Genomic DNA, 18,169 nt, shown 5'->3' with positions numbered 1-18,169 from the left:
CAGGCAAGCCTAGAAAGCATTAGTGATATATAGCATTTCCAAAAATATTTCAATGGGTGTGTGAGACAGGGATGTGTTACACCACAACCCCCGCCGTCTCTAAGCAGGTCAGATAGATTAAACTACTAGTACAAAGTTGGGTTGAAGCTTTTCAGGTTTTTGCATAACAACAGGCATAACTTGGCTAGAAACTGTAATGGATAATATCTATAAGGCCAGTTTTATTTTATTTTGGCATTGTTTTGTTGTTATTTTTTTTATTTTATGTAGGCTACATGATTGTGATTGTTTCAAGGTGCATCTGACCTTACTTTGGATTTGTAAACATAAACAATTAGATGAAACTGACATAGTTTTAACAGCTCGAACCAACTGCTCCTTGTATAATAATTGAAGTTCTAAAAGTATTGTACATAGCATACCTAACTTTACTACTTTACTTTAATTCAAACTATGAATTATGATGCAGAATCCTCAATCAAAATGAACACAGCCCCGATTATTACTCTTAATTTCAGTTTGTTTTTTCATTTTATATGATTTACATATTATTTTACATTTTGACAATAGCTCACAGGGTAAGAGTGTTTGTCCGCTGATCTGAAGGATGGCGGTTTGAATCCTGTTCTTGACATAAACATCATTGGTTGAGCGTCCAATCCACTGACCCACACGTTGGCTGCTGTGATTCCAGCTCTCAAAGATGATTGCTGTCGTTGGGCAAGACACTTAACCCACCTCGCCCCCGGTGTGTGTGTGTGTGCGCTGGTGTGTGAATGTCTGAATGTGTGAGTGGTTCCTTGTTGTAAAGAGCTTTGAGTCTTGAAGGTGAAAAGCGCTGTATAAAAATGTGACAATTATTTCAGACCAAATTATCCGTCAATGTCGTAAGAAACATTTGATTTACTATTGGCAGATATTTTGTTTTATGTCTAACCTGGCTAAAATTCAAAAACAGATTAAAATTTTACATTAAAGCAAGACAGACATTCCTTTTTTGCGATGTGAAAATGGTGTGATTTAAAAGCTTGTATTGATATTACTGTAGAAACAGATGGGGCTGTACTGTACTGGGATCACCATGTTATAAATAGACACTGACATACTGTACATATACTGTAAGCACGTATCTATGTTTACTGTAGGGTTATGTGCAGGCTATTTTAATGACTCTGCTGCCGTAGCTTCACATGGTAGGTCAGTTTTTCCCAGCAGTGCCAACTCAATTTCACTGAGATTCACTGTTTTTGAACGGTTCACAGACCTATGATCTACAAATGTGTGCATAATGATTTTTATGATTCTTAAATTTTATCTTCATTTGGTGGGATGATAACTACTTTTTGTGCAAAAATGCTTCTGACACTTGGGGAATTCTGTCCAAAAGTTCTGCACAATTTTCACATAAAGAAGACATTTTTCTGATTCTTTAAACATAATTTCAACAATATAAATGTGTTTTTCTTATGTTTGTATTTTATTGTATTTATTTGTCAGATCATAATTTCTGTGTACAATAGAGGAGTTATGGAATTCCCTAGCGTCAAATTTTAAACCTAAAAAATTGCCAAATTGGGAAACCAAGTGCAAATGTTTTTGCAGAAATCTTAATTATAATGATCTTAACTGCCTTTTAGTCTAACCTTTCACATGCACTTTATCATTATTTGTTTGGGATTGGCTCTACAAACTCATTTTATGGCTTAAAGTCTTTCCAGCTGACATCATTCACATCTTTAGAGCTGATGACAACACATTCTGAAGTTATAAAACCATTACCTGCCCAGTCAGAACCACGTGCTTTGGGTATCAACAGAATGTAGAAGGGACTGGCAGGTCAGGCAAATAAAAACACAATTTAACTTTTTTTTATTTATCCTGACAGAGAAGACTTTAGTTTTGTGTCAGTTTTTGTTTCATGTGGATAGGCCCAGTAAATATACAGATATGAACCATAAACCAGATCAACAAATCTGCAGTCTGACATTAAAACAGAAAATTCCACCACAGAATTCTGACTTATCCTTCAGCTTAATGTAAACTATTGATTCCTTGCAATGACTACATGCTGGGGGTGTTCTACATGTATCTCTGTGATGGAATGTTCAGTTACCATGTTACCGAGGTCAGTCTGATGTTTTCCTAGTACCACTGTTGTCATACCTCCTGCTCTCCGGGAGGAAGTACAGGAGCCTCCGATCCTGCATCACCAGACTCACTAACAGCTTCATCCACCAGGCTGTTAGGATGCTGATCTCTCTCCCCTCTCTACCCACCAGGCGACCAGGAAGCAGGAATCTGTGTCTCCTCAAGAACAGAATTCCCCAGGAAGAACCCCCTTCACTATATGCTTTTTGCACTTTTGCACAATTTACATTATGTGTGGCAGTGAGAAACACAATTTTGATTCTTTATAGGTTTTTTGTATGAAGAATTGACAGTAAACGTTTTGAACTTTTTGAACTTAGCAACACACCCCCGTGATGATGACATGATCATCATTATCAGCATCATCACCACCAAGTATCATTAGGAAAGTAGAGTGATGTAATTTGACGTGTGAATACAATCTATCTGATGTGGGGCACTCCTTTAATGAAAGCAGAAGTCCATTTGTCACTGAACTAAACTTGAGTCATGGAAAGAACACTCTGTTTGTACTGCATAGGTTATGGACCTTATGGTTGAACCTGGGGTCAAGTTCCATAATTATAGTTTTGACTTTCATACAAATGTCAGAAGAAAAATCTGCATTAGCGTTTGACATGTCAAAATCATGAGGGGTTGGTGCAAATAGATAGAGAAGATTTAAAGGCCCTTGTGAACTTTGAGCCATGTCATAATGCTGTTACCTCCTCAAAAACAGACCTGGAGTTGTGTTTTGTTTCATTCACGCATATTTGTGTAACCCTTTATTATTAGTCTGTTTACATCTCCAAAGCTCAAAATGCTCTGTTCCACCTTGTGATGTCAGGAAGCAGTAGTATTCAAGTGAACAGCTCCTTTTACCTTTAGTTCAGTAGAGATTGTCCAAATGATTCTAGTGAAGATGCATGGAGTTTAAAAACACAGTAGAGCACTTCATGTATCACCATGACATCACAAGGTGGAACAGTATGGAGTGTTTTCCGTTTGAGAGAAGAACTCAGCCTAAATCTGCATCTGTGTGTTAAACATGTGAATGAAACAAAACACAACTTCAGGTCTGTTTGTGATGAGGAAACATTATAACAGAGATTTTTAAAGTAACTTATTACAGTCCCTTTAATACAGAAGCTGAGAGGGGTCACAACAAACGCAAACGCCACAACAAAACGCAAACATCGCAACAAATACAAATGCGACAACACAACAAAAAGCCACAACACACCAAAAAAAGCCACAATGGAAATGACCGTGGGACTCTATTTTAACGCAAACGCCACAACAAATACAAACGCCACAACACAAACGCAAATGCCGCAACACATTAAAAAGCCACAACACATTAAAAAGCCACAACACATTAAAAAGCCACAATGGAAGTGACCGTGGGACTCTATTTTCAGACGGACCGATCAAGCAGCAAGTGAAGAAGAAGAACTACAAAGTTAAAAGTAAAGGAACGGAGAAGTTGGAAATGTAAATAAAAGTAATTTATTGTTTTATCATTATTCTTTTCACGTTGTAGTTCTTCTTCTTCACTTGCCGCTTGATCGGTCCATCGGAAAATAGAGTCCCGAGGTCACTTCCGTTGTGGCTTTTTAATGTGTTGTGGCTTTTTAATGTGTTGTGGCTTTTTAATGTGTTGCGGCATTTGCGTTTTGGCGTTTGTATTTGTTGCGGCTTTTGCATTAAAATAGAGTCCCGCGGTCATTTCCGTTGTGGGTGTTTTTTTGGTTGTTGTGGCTTTTTGTTGTGTTGTCACATTTGTATTTGTTGCGCCATTTGCGTTTGTTGTGACCCCTCTCAGCTTCCGTACTTTAAGCATGGAGAGATGAATATTTTTGGACTACATTATAAAATATATTTAATTCAGTATTCTGTTCTGCTTAGGGCCTCTTCTATTTCTCAGTCAAAGTGGTATCATACACAAAAATTATTACTTTAACTTTTACTTGAGTATTTTCTTTGCTTCAATATCTGTACCTGTACTTCAACCACTGATCAAAACTTTGGTAAGATTTGGTCCTTTGTCTTTAGGCGCTGTCTCTCTGTCACTTCCTCTTGTATCTCCATGAACACAAAGCACATGGTGGATTATTAACTGGCCTGTCTTTGGATATGACTCTCATTAATACCTCTGTGTGCACTTCATGTTTGTTTTACAGCGCGTTGCATTTTAGGGCCGACGGCGAGGAGGGCGAAGGAGGCGTGGCCTGTGACGACCGACCGCAGGTATAAAACCACACCTGGAGCAGAGAGCATCCTCAAACCGGATAGCTAAGTACCCACAGACCATTTAGCATCTGTGTAACATTTTTGTCTTATTTTTTTTCTACGTTGCCATTAAACTTGAGCCAAAAACATGTGTTCTGGTAGTTTCGCAAAGTGTCTGGGGATCTGTCTCATCCCTCTGGCCATTGTTTGTATTTTGTGCAATATTTTACTGTTTTTTCCCGGAGGTACTGTCCAGGGCTCGGAAAATATCACAATTCAAGTCTTCTACTTTGGAGGAATTGTGGGATCTGGAGTTCTGGTGAGTAAAAAAAAAACTACAATTTGAAAAGTTAAAAGTTACACAGTGAGATTTTAAAGATGCACTACGCAACTTTTCTGGTGAAGATCTCCCTGGTAACTGCGAGAAATGTTTCACAGTATGGCGTTAAACTTAATCTATCTTGCAATTACTCTATTACAGATGTTTTTAGTGTTCAAAAACACCTTGAAAAACACACGTTCTTATTGTGAGCAGGCTTGCCTGTCCACACATCTGACCTGTAACTTAGTCTTAGTGCGGTCATCACCTTCCTTCTATGGAGACAGATAAGATTAATGCCACACTGCGGGACATTCCTGGCCATCATGAACATCTCCTTGGAGGAACAGGGGGCCAAAGACACTCCAGCAGAAGAAGGCCGTTAAGATGATCAAATGATTTCAGATAATTAGAAATATATTTATAAATTGCTATATAACTGTAAATGAGTGAATAGTGGTGGAGAAGGTTAAGCATTCACCCATTCACCAGAGGTTACCTGGTTCAAAGGAAGCCTTAAAAGTAAAACTGACAAACAAGATAATAAGTTGTATTCGATTTTTAAAAACTTTGTTATATTGTAATTTTTCAGTTATGGTGTCTCAGGTTAAGTCTCTATCCATGGATTTCAGAATTATGACAATTTAGAACAAAATATTATATGGACACGAACGGGAAAAGTCATGAAAAACGTTTGGACACAAACACATGACACATAGATGCGGAAATATGTCTTTATTTATTTCAGAGTGGACTGTTGCCATAGCGATTGTATTAACACACAAAACTGTAGCCTGTATAATGATTTTTGAATACGAAACAGCTAAATTCAAGTTTAATGTTTATTGGAAAAAAAATCAAAATGTTCATAAAATCTTGAAGTATTGTTGTCACTGAAACCCGTTCATAAAAATATAAAATAATATTATGTAACTAAATGTGTGAGGACCTGTTTTCCCTGTTATCTGTGCAGCATCTCTGAACCTTCCCTCTGCTTCAAAAAAGAGGAAGAGACTTTATGGTTTTATGATCCTCCTTGTTTGTTTCAGATGATCTTTCCCGCTCTCGTGTTCCTCGGCCTCAAGAACAACGACTGCTGCGGTTGCTGTGGAAATGAGAGCTGTGGGCGAAGATTCGCTGTGAGTGAACTTTAGTTTTTTTTTTTTTTCAAAAGTCCTAACAAAAACGGTGAAAACACAAAAAAATTATATGTATTTAAATACTTTTATCCATCTGTAAACATGTATTTTGTTCTAAGAGGTTCTATATTTCCAGATTTTGTTGTGTTGTATCATGGCAGAGGTTAGGGTCTGGTTTGGAGATTATGGTTAAGGTTTTTGCCTGGATAATGGTAAAAGTCATGAAATAACTTTTAAATGACTTTCATAAATATATTTTAAATGGGGGAAACAAATCTTGAATTGGTTTAGTCTGGATTTGGTGTCAGTCAAGTGTTTCATAGGTGTTAAGTTAGTGTGACCAGATGTCCCTATTTACCCGGGACAGTCCCAGTGTTGAGCCCTGTGTCCCCTGTCCCAATAGATTTATCGAAAACCAGTGATTTGTCCCAGTTTTATACAATAAATGTCCCAGGTATCCCTATTTTTGACCAATCTGATCCCTGCCAACAGTAAAGAGAGGCATAAATTGTCATTTGTTTAGGTAAAATACAGAAAAGCTGCTTAAAAATGACCACAAATGAACACATGAACATAATTTTATTATTACCAACCTCCAAAAAATGGGGATGTTTTCTTATTTTGAAATTTGGGTCACCCTATGTTATGGTAAAAAGCAACTCCTGTATGATTATAAAATCAGAGACCAGTACAACAGACATTTTAAGTTAAAAGTCATGGTCTAGTAATAACAATTGAAGAGAGAACAGACTGTTAACGTCACATATGAACAGTTCTTCAGATAATTATAGCATAAACAACAGAACAGAACAAATTTATCAAACTCTCCATCTCACTCCAAATCACTAAATCCATTCAATTCTTCATCCTCGGTGTCACTTTTGAGCAACTTCGCAACCTCCAGATGTAAATGGTGCGCCACTTCCTCTTCTGTGTAGCTGTTGTCAGACTCAGCATCAGTTCCAGTTAGAATTATTCAGGCCTTTCTGAATCCCGACAGGATGGTTTCCGTGTCACTGAAGTCCAGGCTTTGTTCATCCATCCATTGACTTCAGGAAAGTTTCATGGTGCATCCTCCCGGTGTCACAAGTTTCTCGCTCACTCCAAACTTTCTTTCTGCTGCTCAATGTCTTATATCAAGAATATAATAGAGAAATGTTTTTATGACCAAATTACTCCAATGAAATACCAGACCATTCCAGATGATTCATAGTGTATGTTCTTTTAGACTGTACTATACTTAATGGAGATGGATGAATTTTGAATAGAATTTTATCACATACACATTATAACAATATATTATATTATATATTATGTTATATATTCCCTTAATCGTCTAAAGAAAGTAGTGTGATTTGGTCTATATATAGTGTAAATTTACTTAAAATGAACATAAGGGACACAGTACAGTAACATTCCACAGTAATGTTCCAGTGGTAAGTGTTCATGGAGGAGCTTCTGCCTGTTTCCCATTGATTTTACATTAAAAAACTGTCACCCCTCTCTCTGTAACTGCTCATTTTGGTCTTAAAATGTCCTTACGATCCTGCTGTTTTTATTTCACTATTTTGTATAAATATAATAAAACCCTATTCCTAATATGTAACTCAGCTCCTCCTCCCTCCTCCTGGCCACACTCCCTTAGTCCACTTTTTTAGATTTAGACAAACTTTATTGATCCACAAAGGAAATTACTTTGTTTTAGACTCACACATCTCAAGATATTATCATAAGTAGAGTAAAACATATGAATGGTAATAATAAAATCTAAATAAGTAGCAAAAAAGAGCAAGAAACTGGTGTCAATAAGGCATTTTACACAGTCTATGCATTTAAAATGACCAGAATTTCAAAATGAAAAACTGGGACACTCTCGGTTTTGGGGCGGTTGGTAATGATAAAATTGTGAAACGAGTGCGTAATGAAGGAAAACTGTTCTACAGAGACCATTCTTGACTAACATGAGTCAGTATAGTCAAATTTTTTTTGTGTTTTGGTCATTTTTAAGCAGCTTTTCTGTATTTTACCCAAACAAATGCCAATGTATGCCTCTCTTTACTGTCGTCAACTATTAAATTGGTCCAAAATAGGGACACCTGAGATATTTTTTGTATAAAATTGGGACAAATCAGTGGTTTTGGATAAATCTGCTGGGGCAGGGGGACACAGGGCTCAAAACTGGGACTGTCCTGGGTAAAAAGAGATGTTTGGTCACCTTATATGCAGTGACCACAAGACACACAAAGACACCCAAAAACATTAGCAGTTATATATTCATCTTCAGTATCAGTTTAATCATAATAAAGGTCTTTACTGACGCATTTCTCTTGACTCACACAGAGTTCCATTGTGTGACAATCGATAGTTGGGGAATGTGTAGGCGTGCTCCAACAGACGCCCCATTGTATCTCTGTTTAAAATGTGACATGTTGTAAAGTATTGATTGTCTCTGTGCCTGCTCGTGTTGTGCAGATGCTGAGTTCGATGCTGTTTGCGGCCGTGGGGGTCCTGGGAGCAGGTTACTCCATCATAGTCTCTGCTGTGGCCATAAACCACGGACCCAAGTGTCAAACCAATAGTACTAATGCCACATGGGAATATCCCTTTAATAATGGGTGAGATATGACTTAAATATGACAAGTAAGACAACTTATTCATCCAGTTATTCATCCACTTAACATCAATATATTTAATATTTTACTAAAAGTTGTGCTATTTATTTATGTTGTTGTTGTTTTTTTTTCTTTTTTTTCTTTGGTGAAAGAAACAGGCAGCAGAAATGACAAAGACAGAACACAGACTGTATCATTTCACAGGCCATTCATTTTGGCAGTTCTTGTTGAAATAACCTCAAATTTTGACAGAATGTATAGAAACAGATCAAGATTTTATATTTAATGTTTAATTTTTGTTCTGTTTTCAGGTTGAGTCGCTCACTCCCAAAGAGAAGTCATTTTGCATTTTGGAATCTGCTGCACACACTAACCCAAGACTCGTACCAAAAATGTGCAGAGTTCAGCTGTTTATGCAGGGCTAAATGATCTGGTACCATCATCAACATCAGAAGAGAAGAAGTCCTTAAGGAGAACAAGTCTGGAAACACAGATTCCTCGAATGATAGTTTGGCGTACCAGATCCTTTAGCCTGGCTAAATGTAAGCACCTTCTTCTGCACATTTTTGGTACCAAGTCCAAATTTGTTTGCCAGTTGGAGAAGTTTTTCCAAATGTTGCATTTGCTGCGGAGTCTTGGGTGAGTGTGTGCAGCAGATTCCAAGACACAAAATAACTTGTCTTTGTGAGTGAATGACTCAACCTCAAAACAGAAATAAAACATTAAATTTAAAATCTTGATCTGTTTCTGTATATTCTGTGAAAATTTGAGGTTATTTTCAAGAATTGCCAAAATGATTGGCCTGCGAAATGATGTCAAATTTTTGGGACACCCTGTACATAAATGGACATAGCTAATCCGCTGTGTTCCAAATAGGAAGTATTCACGGGGCCCTTCCAGCTCCATTGACCCATGTTTCCAATTGACTTTACATTTACATTGAAAAATTGTCTCCCCCCTTCTCTGTAACTGCTGCGGTGAACCTCCTCATGTTCATATTAACACCCTCTACATGATCCTGCTGTTTTTATTTCACCATTTTGTCTGTAAACTAATGCCCACTTCAAATATAGAATTCGGTTCCAAATTTGCTCCTTTAACTGCTAGCCTCATGAGCTTCACAGTTTATGGATTAGATGAATAAAAGTAAATGGCAGCACATTTATTTAGTTAAATAAAGGTTTAAACTGCATTTTGGATAGAATTTTCTGTGCTGATGACAGAACGAAAAAGGATAAAATGGGAAAACAGTTTGTTATTTCATTATTTCGTTTTTGTGTCAAAAGAAAAAAAAAATCGACTTCTATTTGTCATATTTAGTTCAAAGTTTATTTCAAATCAATCAAAAAACAATCATCATGCCGATTTCGGTTTGGATATTTTATTCTCTCTGGTTTATTTGCTCTGGAAGTTCTGCTGCTTGAAGGACTCACCTGACCAATCGTTGCAATTTTGTGGACAAACATGTTGTCTTCTTTTATAGAGATGGATTTACTTTCGTGTCTTAAAAAGTAATTGTTGAACTCCATGACGAGAAAAAGGAAGCGGCGATAAACTCTCCTTTGTTCAGTTGAAACTGAATTCACACGCGGCTTTGAGCAACAGAACTTCAGGGACAAATAAACCAGAGAAAATAAAATATTAAAATTTAAATAGGCACTAAGACTATTTTGTTATTTGAAATAAACTTTAAATTAAATATTGGAAGTAGAGGTCAAAATTAGAAAAATGAAATAACAGACTATTTTCCTATTTTATTCTTTTTTGTTCTTAATTGAAATTCAAAAGAATAAATGGTACTCGGACCCACATAGGTAGAGGTATTTCATATTAGAACTCACCTTTTCTTCTCTACTTCAGAAACTGCCCTTTAACTTTAACTGATGGAGAAACTATGTTAAATATTCACCACAGATACTATTCCACCAAACCAAATCACAGGACGAGGGGGCGGGGCATGTGAAAAAACATGAAAACCTATTTGCATTTTAATTGAAGAAACAATTCATCTTGCCATGTATGTCAGACTAAATCTAACCTGCCATACCCTTCATGTGTGTCCAGTGACTATCTGAAGGACAAGGGGATATGGACGCAGTGTCAGGCCCCCCCAGGCATCGTCCACTGGCACCTGTCTCTGTTCTCTGTGCTGCTGGTGATGGGGCTCATCCAGGTGGCTCTGTGCGCGGTGCAGGTGGTCAACGGCCTGCTGGGGGCGCTGTGCGGGGACTGCTGCGGCTGCTGTGGAGGGGTGAGTCAATCCATATGGAAATGGTATAGACAAATCATACACCAATTTAACATGTTTTATCTGAACGTTGAAAGATTTGTATATGACAGTGAAAACAGTTGCAAGATCATTGGTAAATATTTTAACTTCTTAGGTTCTTTTTAAAGACAATGCAGTAAAGTGTATTTACCTTGTTGACATGTTTTGGCTGCTGCTGCAAGCATCTTCAGAACTGTCCCCGGTGTTGGTGGTGACGTGTCGCATATCAGCTGTTGTTACTTCCTGTAGGCGTGGTCAGCCTGATGGACCTGGCAGGTCGCTCAGACTGACCACACCCTCAATGCCCTCAACACTCATCACAGATCACACAGACAGGGAGGAGGAGGAGAGACACATCACACAAGCACTCAAACAATGTCAATATCCCAGCTGGGCCATAAACAAAGGCAGACAACAAGTTATCAATAAAACCAACAAACCCCGGAAAAAAACACAACAAACCAACACAGGGCAGCAGGACCAGAAGAACACAGTCACACTACCATACATCAGAGGTATAACCGAACCCATCCAGAGAGCCAAGAAAAAACACAACATAAGCACTGTAGTAAAACCATACACAAAACTCCGCCAACAACTCGTACAACCCAAAGATAAAATCCCACAACAACAAAAATGCAATGCCATCTACGAAATCCAATACAAATCCAGCAATAAATCATACATAGGGGAAACAGGCCGGGCATTTCACATCCAAAAAAAGGAAAACCAAAAGGAATGCGAAAAGGAAACGTCAGGGAGACTCACCAGAACACAAAAAGATAAAGCAGAACAGGAAAACCTAAAATCCGCCATATCAGACACTGTAAAAGGAACAACCACATTCTGGATCGGGTCGGGGCTCGGGTCATTGGATCGGAAAACAACAAGTTCAAAAGCTGGATCAAGGAGGTCATTGAAATCAGAAAACAAGGCACGGACAGCATTAACCGTGATGACAGAACGTTCCTCCTTTCACATACCTGGGACACCCTCCTCCATCCTCCAGAGAACACCGGGCGACGGGAGGCGTGGTCAGTCTGAGCGACCTGCCAGGTCCATCAGGTTGACCACGCCTACAGGAAGTAACAACAGCTGATATACGACACATCACCAACAACACCGAGGACAGTTCTGAAGATGCAGCAGCAGAACCATGTCAACAAGTAAATACACTTTACTGCATTGTCTTTAAAAAGAACCTAAGAAGTTAAAGTATATAAGAAGACAAAATGAACATCACTGGCTTCGGTAAATATGTGCAGCATGAAACATATAAAACTTTGTAACCTGCAAGGGCTGAATATGACACTCTTCTCACATACAATATCCTTACAAGTGTTGGACAAAGGTAATTTTTACCACAGAATCATAGAAAAACAAATGAAATGATGATTGTTTCCTTAAACTTGATTGCTGTGTTGTGTGTGTATGAGAGTGAATAAGAAAATTATCACAGTGTGTGTCTGTGTGTGTGTGCATGTGTGTGCGTGTACATGTGTGTGTGTGTGCGTGTGCGTGTGCGTGTGTGTGTGTGTGTTGGGCAGCATGGGGGTAAACACAGTAATGCAAATATTGTATTACAACCTTAAAAAACATAAGACATCCCACTCTTCCCCTGATATCACAGTGAACATACATGTGCTGTAAAAAGATTTTTACTCTGCAAAATCCTAATTATTACAAAGGTCTATATTGACTTGTAATATTCAAAAAAGCAGCTATACACTTATGTTTTTTTCACTTGCCTCAACTGACAAGAGGTCATATCACTTTATTAAATAAATACAAAATTACATGCAAATTTTTCCTTACTACATGTACTACTGTACCATCTTACATTAGAACTGAATTCAGTCTCAGCAATAGCAACCGATTAAGTGATCATGTTCACAATTAACAATTAATTAATTCCATCATTTACAGTAATATGTTTTCATTGAGCAACAAACAACTTTTTTTTAATTTTTTAACTGCAACATATAATTAAAGGATACAAACATTACAAAATATAGTTTATCATGCGCATTACCTGTAAATGTCATGCAAAATGTTCACTGTATCTTTACTAGTTTTTGATATTAGAGTTGTATGAGAAAAATGCAAAAGGGGGACACTTTCAGGAGTAAACCACACATGACACATATTAACCTTATATAAAGATTTACTACAAAGACATTGGTAAATTCTTTTTTTTCTTCTTCTTCTTCTTCAGTTTTTTTCCATATGAGAAAGGTGTAGTTTCAAAACTCAAGTTGGGATTTAAAGTGACAAACAGATCACACATTAGAACTCATGTAATTATGTTTTGGGCATGTGCACGAATGTAAAGTACTTAGAGCAGGGATCTTCAACCTGTAGCTCCACCCCCTTCCAAGTAGCTCGCTAAGGGATTTTGAAATTATAGCCACTGTGCTGAATAACAGAAATTTGGTTAATTAAAAGAAGAGCAACTTTGTGCACTAATAAATGGACAATGGTTTATGTTTTATAGGCATCTAACTGCACCCAAAGGCTCATCCTCTTTTTTATAATCATCTCAATTTCTTGCAGTCCCTAAAATGAGTAGCTCTATGGCATTTTTGTTTTGTAAAGGAGCTCACCAGAGAAAAAAGGTTGGAGACCGCTGGCTCGCTGGCTTAGAGGTTCTATATTACATAAAATTGACTCTTGTGAGGTTTAAGTCATGTTATAATGTTCCCTCCTCAAAAACAGACCTGGAGTTGTGTTTTGTTTCCTTCACACATGTTTGAGAACTCATTTATTATTAGTCTATCTACATCTCCAAAGCTCAAAATGCTCTGTTTCACCTCCTGATGTCATGAAGTAGTAGTTTTCAAGTGAACTGCTCCTTTTACCTTTAATTTAGTAGAGTTTGGTAATCCCAGATATGAAATCATCCAAATGAGCACTTCCTGTATTACCACATGACATCACAAAGTAGAACTCAGTCTAAATGTGCAGGGTTTGTGTGTTAAACATGTGTGAACGAAACAAAACGCAACTCCAGGTTTGTTTGTGATGAAGAAACATAACATAGATCAGAAAATAGTGTAATAATATCAGACCTTTAATATGTTTGCACTGAAGTTAATATTCTAATACTAAAAATGACTACAAAACAATAAGACAAAAGTTAATTAAAAAGGTTAACCAGTCTAGTGACTTTTTTTGCAATAGATTGGATGTTCACTTTGTAACTAAACATTATCTGTATTTGCCTGTTGTAAATTAATTGTAAAAAAAAAAAACGCACCCTTTCTCGATAGCTTTAACACATGATTGATTTTAGTCTAAGCAATAAATAAAACAGATAAAACAATGACTAATACTAATGATGTTTTCTAAAGGACAGCCCAAGTTGAATGTGGAGACTGTGACAACACCGTGGTCTGTCTTTTATAACTTTACTACGGGGTCACGGTTAAAGGGCCATCCATTTCCTTCTTCCTACCCAGTCCTGGATAAGCGGAAGAAAATGGATGGATGAACCTTTAACATTATTGTCCCAAGCCAAACCCATGTGAGTCAGATGGGCCAGTTCTTCTGTAAATGTTGGACAAAGAATCTCTGTAGAGGAGAAACCACACACATGTCACAACTAGGACTGCACAACGGGAAAAAGAAGCAATGTTTGATTTCATAAGACCTAATTAGTGTTCAGATGATTCTCAAATTTGGATTTATTTTGGTGAGATAATACTTGGTGAAAATAGAAAATGAGACAAAGCTGTACACTTACTCCCAAACTGCATTTCATGAATGACAACCAGTGTTGGGAAGATTACTTTTAAAATGTATTCCCCTACAGATTACAGATTACATACCCCAAAATGTAATTTGTAACGGAATCCTACTAATTACTTAAAGTGAGTAATGTAATCTGACTAGTTTGGATTACTTGATTTTCTGTAGAGAAGCAAAGACTAGGAAATCTACACATAAGATATTTTATCTGCTAAAAGACAATAAAAAGGCAGAGTCTTTACTTAACTGTATTAAAAATATTATTGACAGAAGAGGAGGAGACACGGGCCATACAGCATGATTTGGTCTTGTTAAATCCTGTTTTAGTCCTGGTTTAGATCTGATTTTAGTCCTGGTTTAGTCCTGGTTTAGACCTAGTTTAGACCTGGTTTTAGACCTGGTTTAGTCCTGGTTTAGACCTAGTTTAGAATAGGTTTTAGACCTGGTTTTAGACCTGGTTTTAGACCTGGTTTAGACCTGGTATATTGTCTGGCAATGTAAAAACAGGAAAATACCGCAGTGTAATCCACTTATTTCAACAAAGTAACTGTAATCCAATTACCACTCACTGAAACAGTAACAATTTGTACTCTGATTACGTAACTCCGGTACATGTAATCTGTTACTCCCCAACACTGATGACAAGCGTTTGGGTCAGTGGATCTTCATTGTGATCTTCATGATTCTCTCTGTGTCACACCCATATAAAACTTCTGCCACTGATCGTTTGGCCAATCCAAAAGTGAGGCGCAGGAGATGTCCACACAACACAATGTATAACACAATATACAGCTCAATATACAACACAGTATACACTCTACATCGTGGGTCTCCAACCATTTTCCTCCTGTGAGCTACTTTCTATTAAACGAAAATGCCAGAGAGCTCCTAGTTTTAGCGGTTGCCAGAAACGGAGGAAATATAAGAGCCACGATAAGCCTCCAACGAGGTACAGTTAGAGATCTGTAAAACATAGACCATTATTCAGTTATCAGTGCACAAAATTAGGCATCAAAATGAAACATTTACATTGAAAACAGGCATTTAATCAATCAAATTTTAGTTATTTAGTACAATACATGTAATTCAGAAATCCCTCGGTGAGCTACTTGGAAGGGGGTGGAGAGCTACTGGTGGCTCCCAAGCTACAGGTTGGAGATCCCTGCTGTACTTCATATAAACATGAGCCATTACCCAAGTCCAGCAATCATATGTTCTCATCGGGGAAGTAAATTACATCTGAAATAAATATAGCATTATAAGAAGTGTTTAATTCCATATTCTTGATTATAATACCTGGTGTGATAGTTTATTAATTGATAGTTTTAGAAGAAAAGCTGAAAAATATGTTGAAAATTACAGGACGTGCAGAATTCTATTTTCCCACACTGATGACATCACACTGGGAGAATTCCATCCGAAAGTTTGGCACAATTTACACAAAAGAAGCATATTTTTCCAATATTTTAAACATTGTTTCAACAAAATACATTAAATTTCTATTCATCAAATAATAATTTCTGTGTAAATTAGAGGAGTTTTGGCCCTGGTTACCACATGGTTGCTAGGTAACGGTTATGAAATTCCCTAGTGTGATGTCATGATTTCAACCAGGATGTAAAATTTGAAACCTAAAAAAAAATCTTAAAGGCGCATTGTGTAACTTTTCTGGTGGAGGGTCATTAACTTTATGGTATTAACTTTATGGAGACCAAACCAAGTTACAGGTCAGATCTGTGGAGAGGCGACCACACTCACAGCCAGAATACCTGTTTTTCTAGGCATTTTTGAGCTATAAAACCACCTGTAATTGAATGTAAAATAGAGCTATTTAATGTCACACTGTAGAACATTCCAGGCAGAGCAATGACATATCCATAGAAACAACAAGGTGACGGACCCTCCACCTGAAAAGTTACAGAATGCACCTTTAAATATAATGATCTGAACTGTGTTTTAACAAGATGGGGAGTCCAACCTGCATAGACACTAAAATTAAAGGAACAAACCAACATATTTTTTGTTCAAGCTTCTTTGACACGTCTCTCTGTTTTGTGTTTCAGAGCGATGGAGCCATGTGAGGCGTCTACACTGAGACCTGTTATACTGTATTTATTCAAAGTTCCTCAGAGGACCAGGGCATGTTTTGTTCATATTTTACTGAAGTGCAAAGAGCGCATTGATTCATGTGTTTACCACGAAACACTGGAAATGACAGAGCTCTTTACACTCCGTTCTAATGAAAGTTACAAAATAAAATGTTTACCCAGTGACATAAGTGTGAGGCTTGTGTGTTTTTCTTGTTAATGACCCTAAAATGGAAAATCTAATGCACATATACTATTAATATTAAGGTACATTTTGCACCACATCTACAGAAAAGCATATCATTATTATTTGTATTATTAATTACACAAATGTCAACATAGCTCTCATAAACTTAAAGCGGCCATTTGTAATTGTAACTGTTGTATTCTCACATAACACATAGCTCTGTCTGTGTTTTCTCAAATGATACAATTGTTTTTATCATGTAATTAGTGATTCAACTGCAATGAGTTGATTGTTTTGGTTGCTACCTTGGTCATTTCTTTCTTATATTGATAAAACATCTGAATGAAATGGAACTTTCTGGTTAAAGAAAGGTAAATACATTTTTGTTGTTGTTGTTGTTTTTCAAGTTGATGTGGCAGCTGGAGCGTTCATATTATTCCAACGTTTAATTTGCATGACTTGACTTCCCTCTAGTGGAAATGTGGTGACATAGCAGTAGTAAGATGATCAGATTTTTCAAAGTAATAATAAAATTGTGAAACGAGTGCATAATTAAGGAAAACTGTTCTACACTCAGCCCATTCACAACTAACATGTGAGTCAGTATTGTCACATTCTCTTTGTGTTTTGGTCATTTTTAAGCAGCTTTTTAAAAAAATTTATTTAAACAAATGACAGTTTATTCCTCTCTTTACTGTTGGCAGGAATACGATTGGTCCAAAATAGGGACAACTGGGACATTTCTTGTAAAAAAAAAAAAAATGGGACAAATCAATGGTTTTGTTTAAAGCTGCTGGGACAGGGGGCATAGGGCTGAAAACTGGGACTGTCCCGGGTAAATAGGGACGTCTGGAGACCCTAAGCATTAGACTGCACTATAATTACAAATATTTTAAAAATGAATGGACACCAGCTCTACGGCGTATACGAGTAAAATTCTAATTGGATGGTTTAAAAAACAAGTTGTATAATTTAAACCTGTTATTATTATTATTAGTATTATTATTATAATCAGTAGTAGTAGTAGTAGTAGTAGTAGTAGTAGTAGTAGTAAGTAGTATATATATATATATATATATATATATATATATATATATATATATATATATATATATATATATATATATATATATATATATATATATATATATATATATTCTGCATAGGCCTGAACCCTCTCAGCCAAATAATCGACCGCACTGGCTATGGATACCGACTCAGAAACGGGGCCACCATCAGTCACCTCCTCTACATGGATGACATCAAGCTGTACGCTAAGAGTGAGCCAGACATCGACTCACTGATCCACACCACAAGGATCTATAGTACAGACATTGGGATGTCATTCGGGCTTGAGAAATGTAGCAGGATGGTGACAAAGAGAGGGAAGGTAGTCCACACAGAGGGGGTGTCACTCCCAGAGGGAACAATAGCAGACGTTGAGGACAGT

At 37.1% G+C, this 18,169-nt stretch overlaps 1 protein-coding gene across 1 annotated transcript; it reads left to right on the top strand.

The window, feature by feature from the left end:
- Positions 1-4,426: 4,426 nt before the first annotated feature.
- Positions 4,427-16,711, top strand: tm4sf4 (transmembrane 4 L six family member 4). The gene is made up of 5 exons (XM_020925190.2): positions 4,427-4,678; positions 5,728-5,817; positions 8,290-8,432; positions 10,494-10,680; positions 16,509-16,711. The coding sequence occupies exons 1-5, from the start codon at positions 4,508-4,510 to the stop codon at positions 16,524-16,526; spliced, it is 609 nt and encodes a 202-aa protein (XP_020780849.1). The 5' UTR covers positions 4,427-4,507; the 3' UTR covers positions 16,527-16,711.
- Positions 16,712-18,169: the final 1,458 nt, after the last annotated feature.

This window comes from Boleophthalmus pectinirostris, unplaced genomic scaffold, assembly GCF_026225935.1.
Source record: "Boleophthalmus pectinirostris isolate CB_2022bp ecotype Guang Dong unplaced genomic scaffold, ASM2622593v1 HiC_scaffold_7, whole genome shotgun sequence".
NCBI lineage: Eukaryota > Metazoa > Chordata > Actinopteri > Gobiiformes > Gobiidae > Boleophthalmus > Boleophthalmus pectinirostris.
Note: the sequence above shows the minus strand (reverse complement) of the source record. Positions and strands in the feature narration are given on the sequence as shown.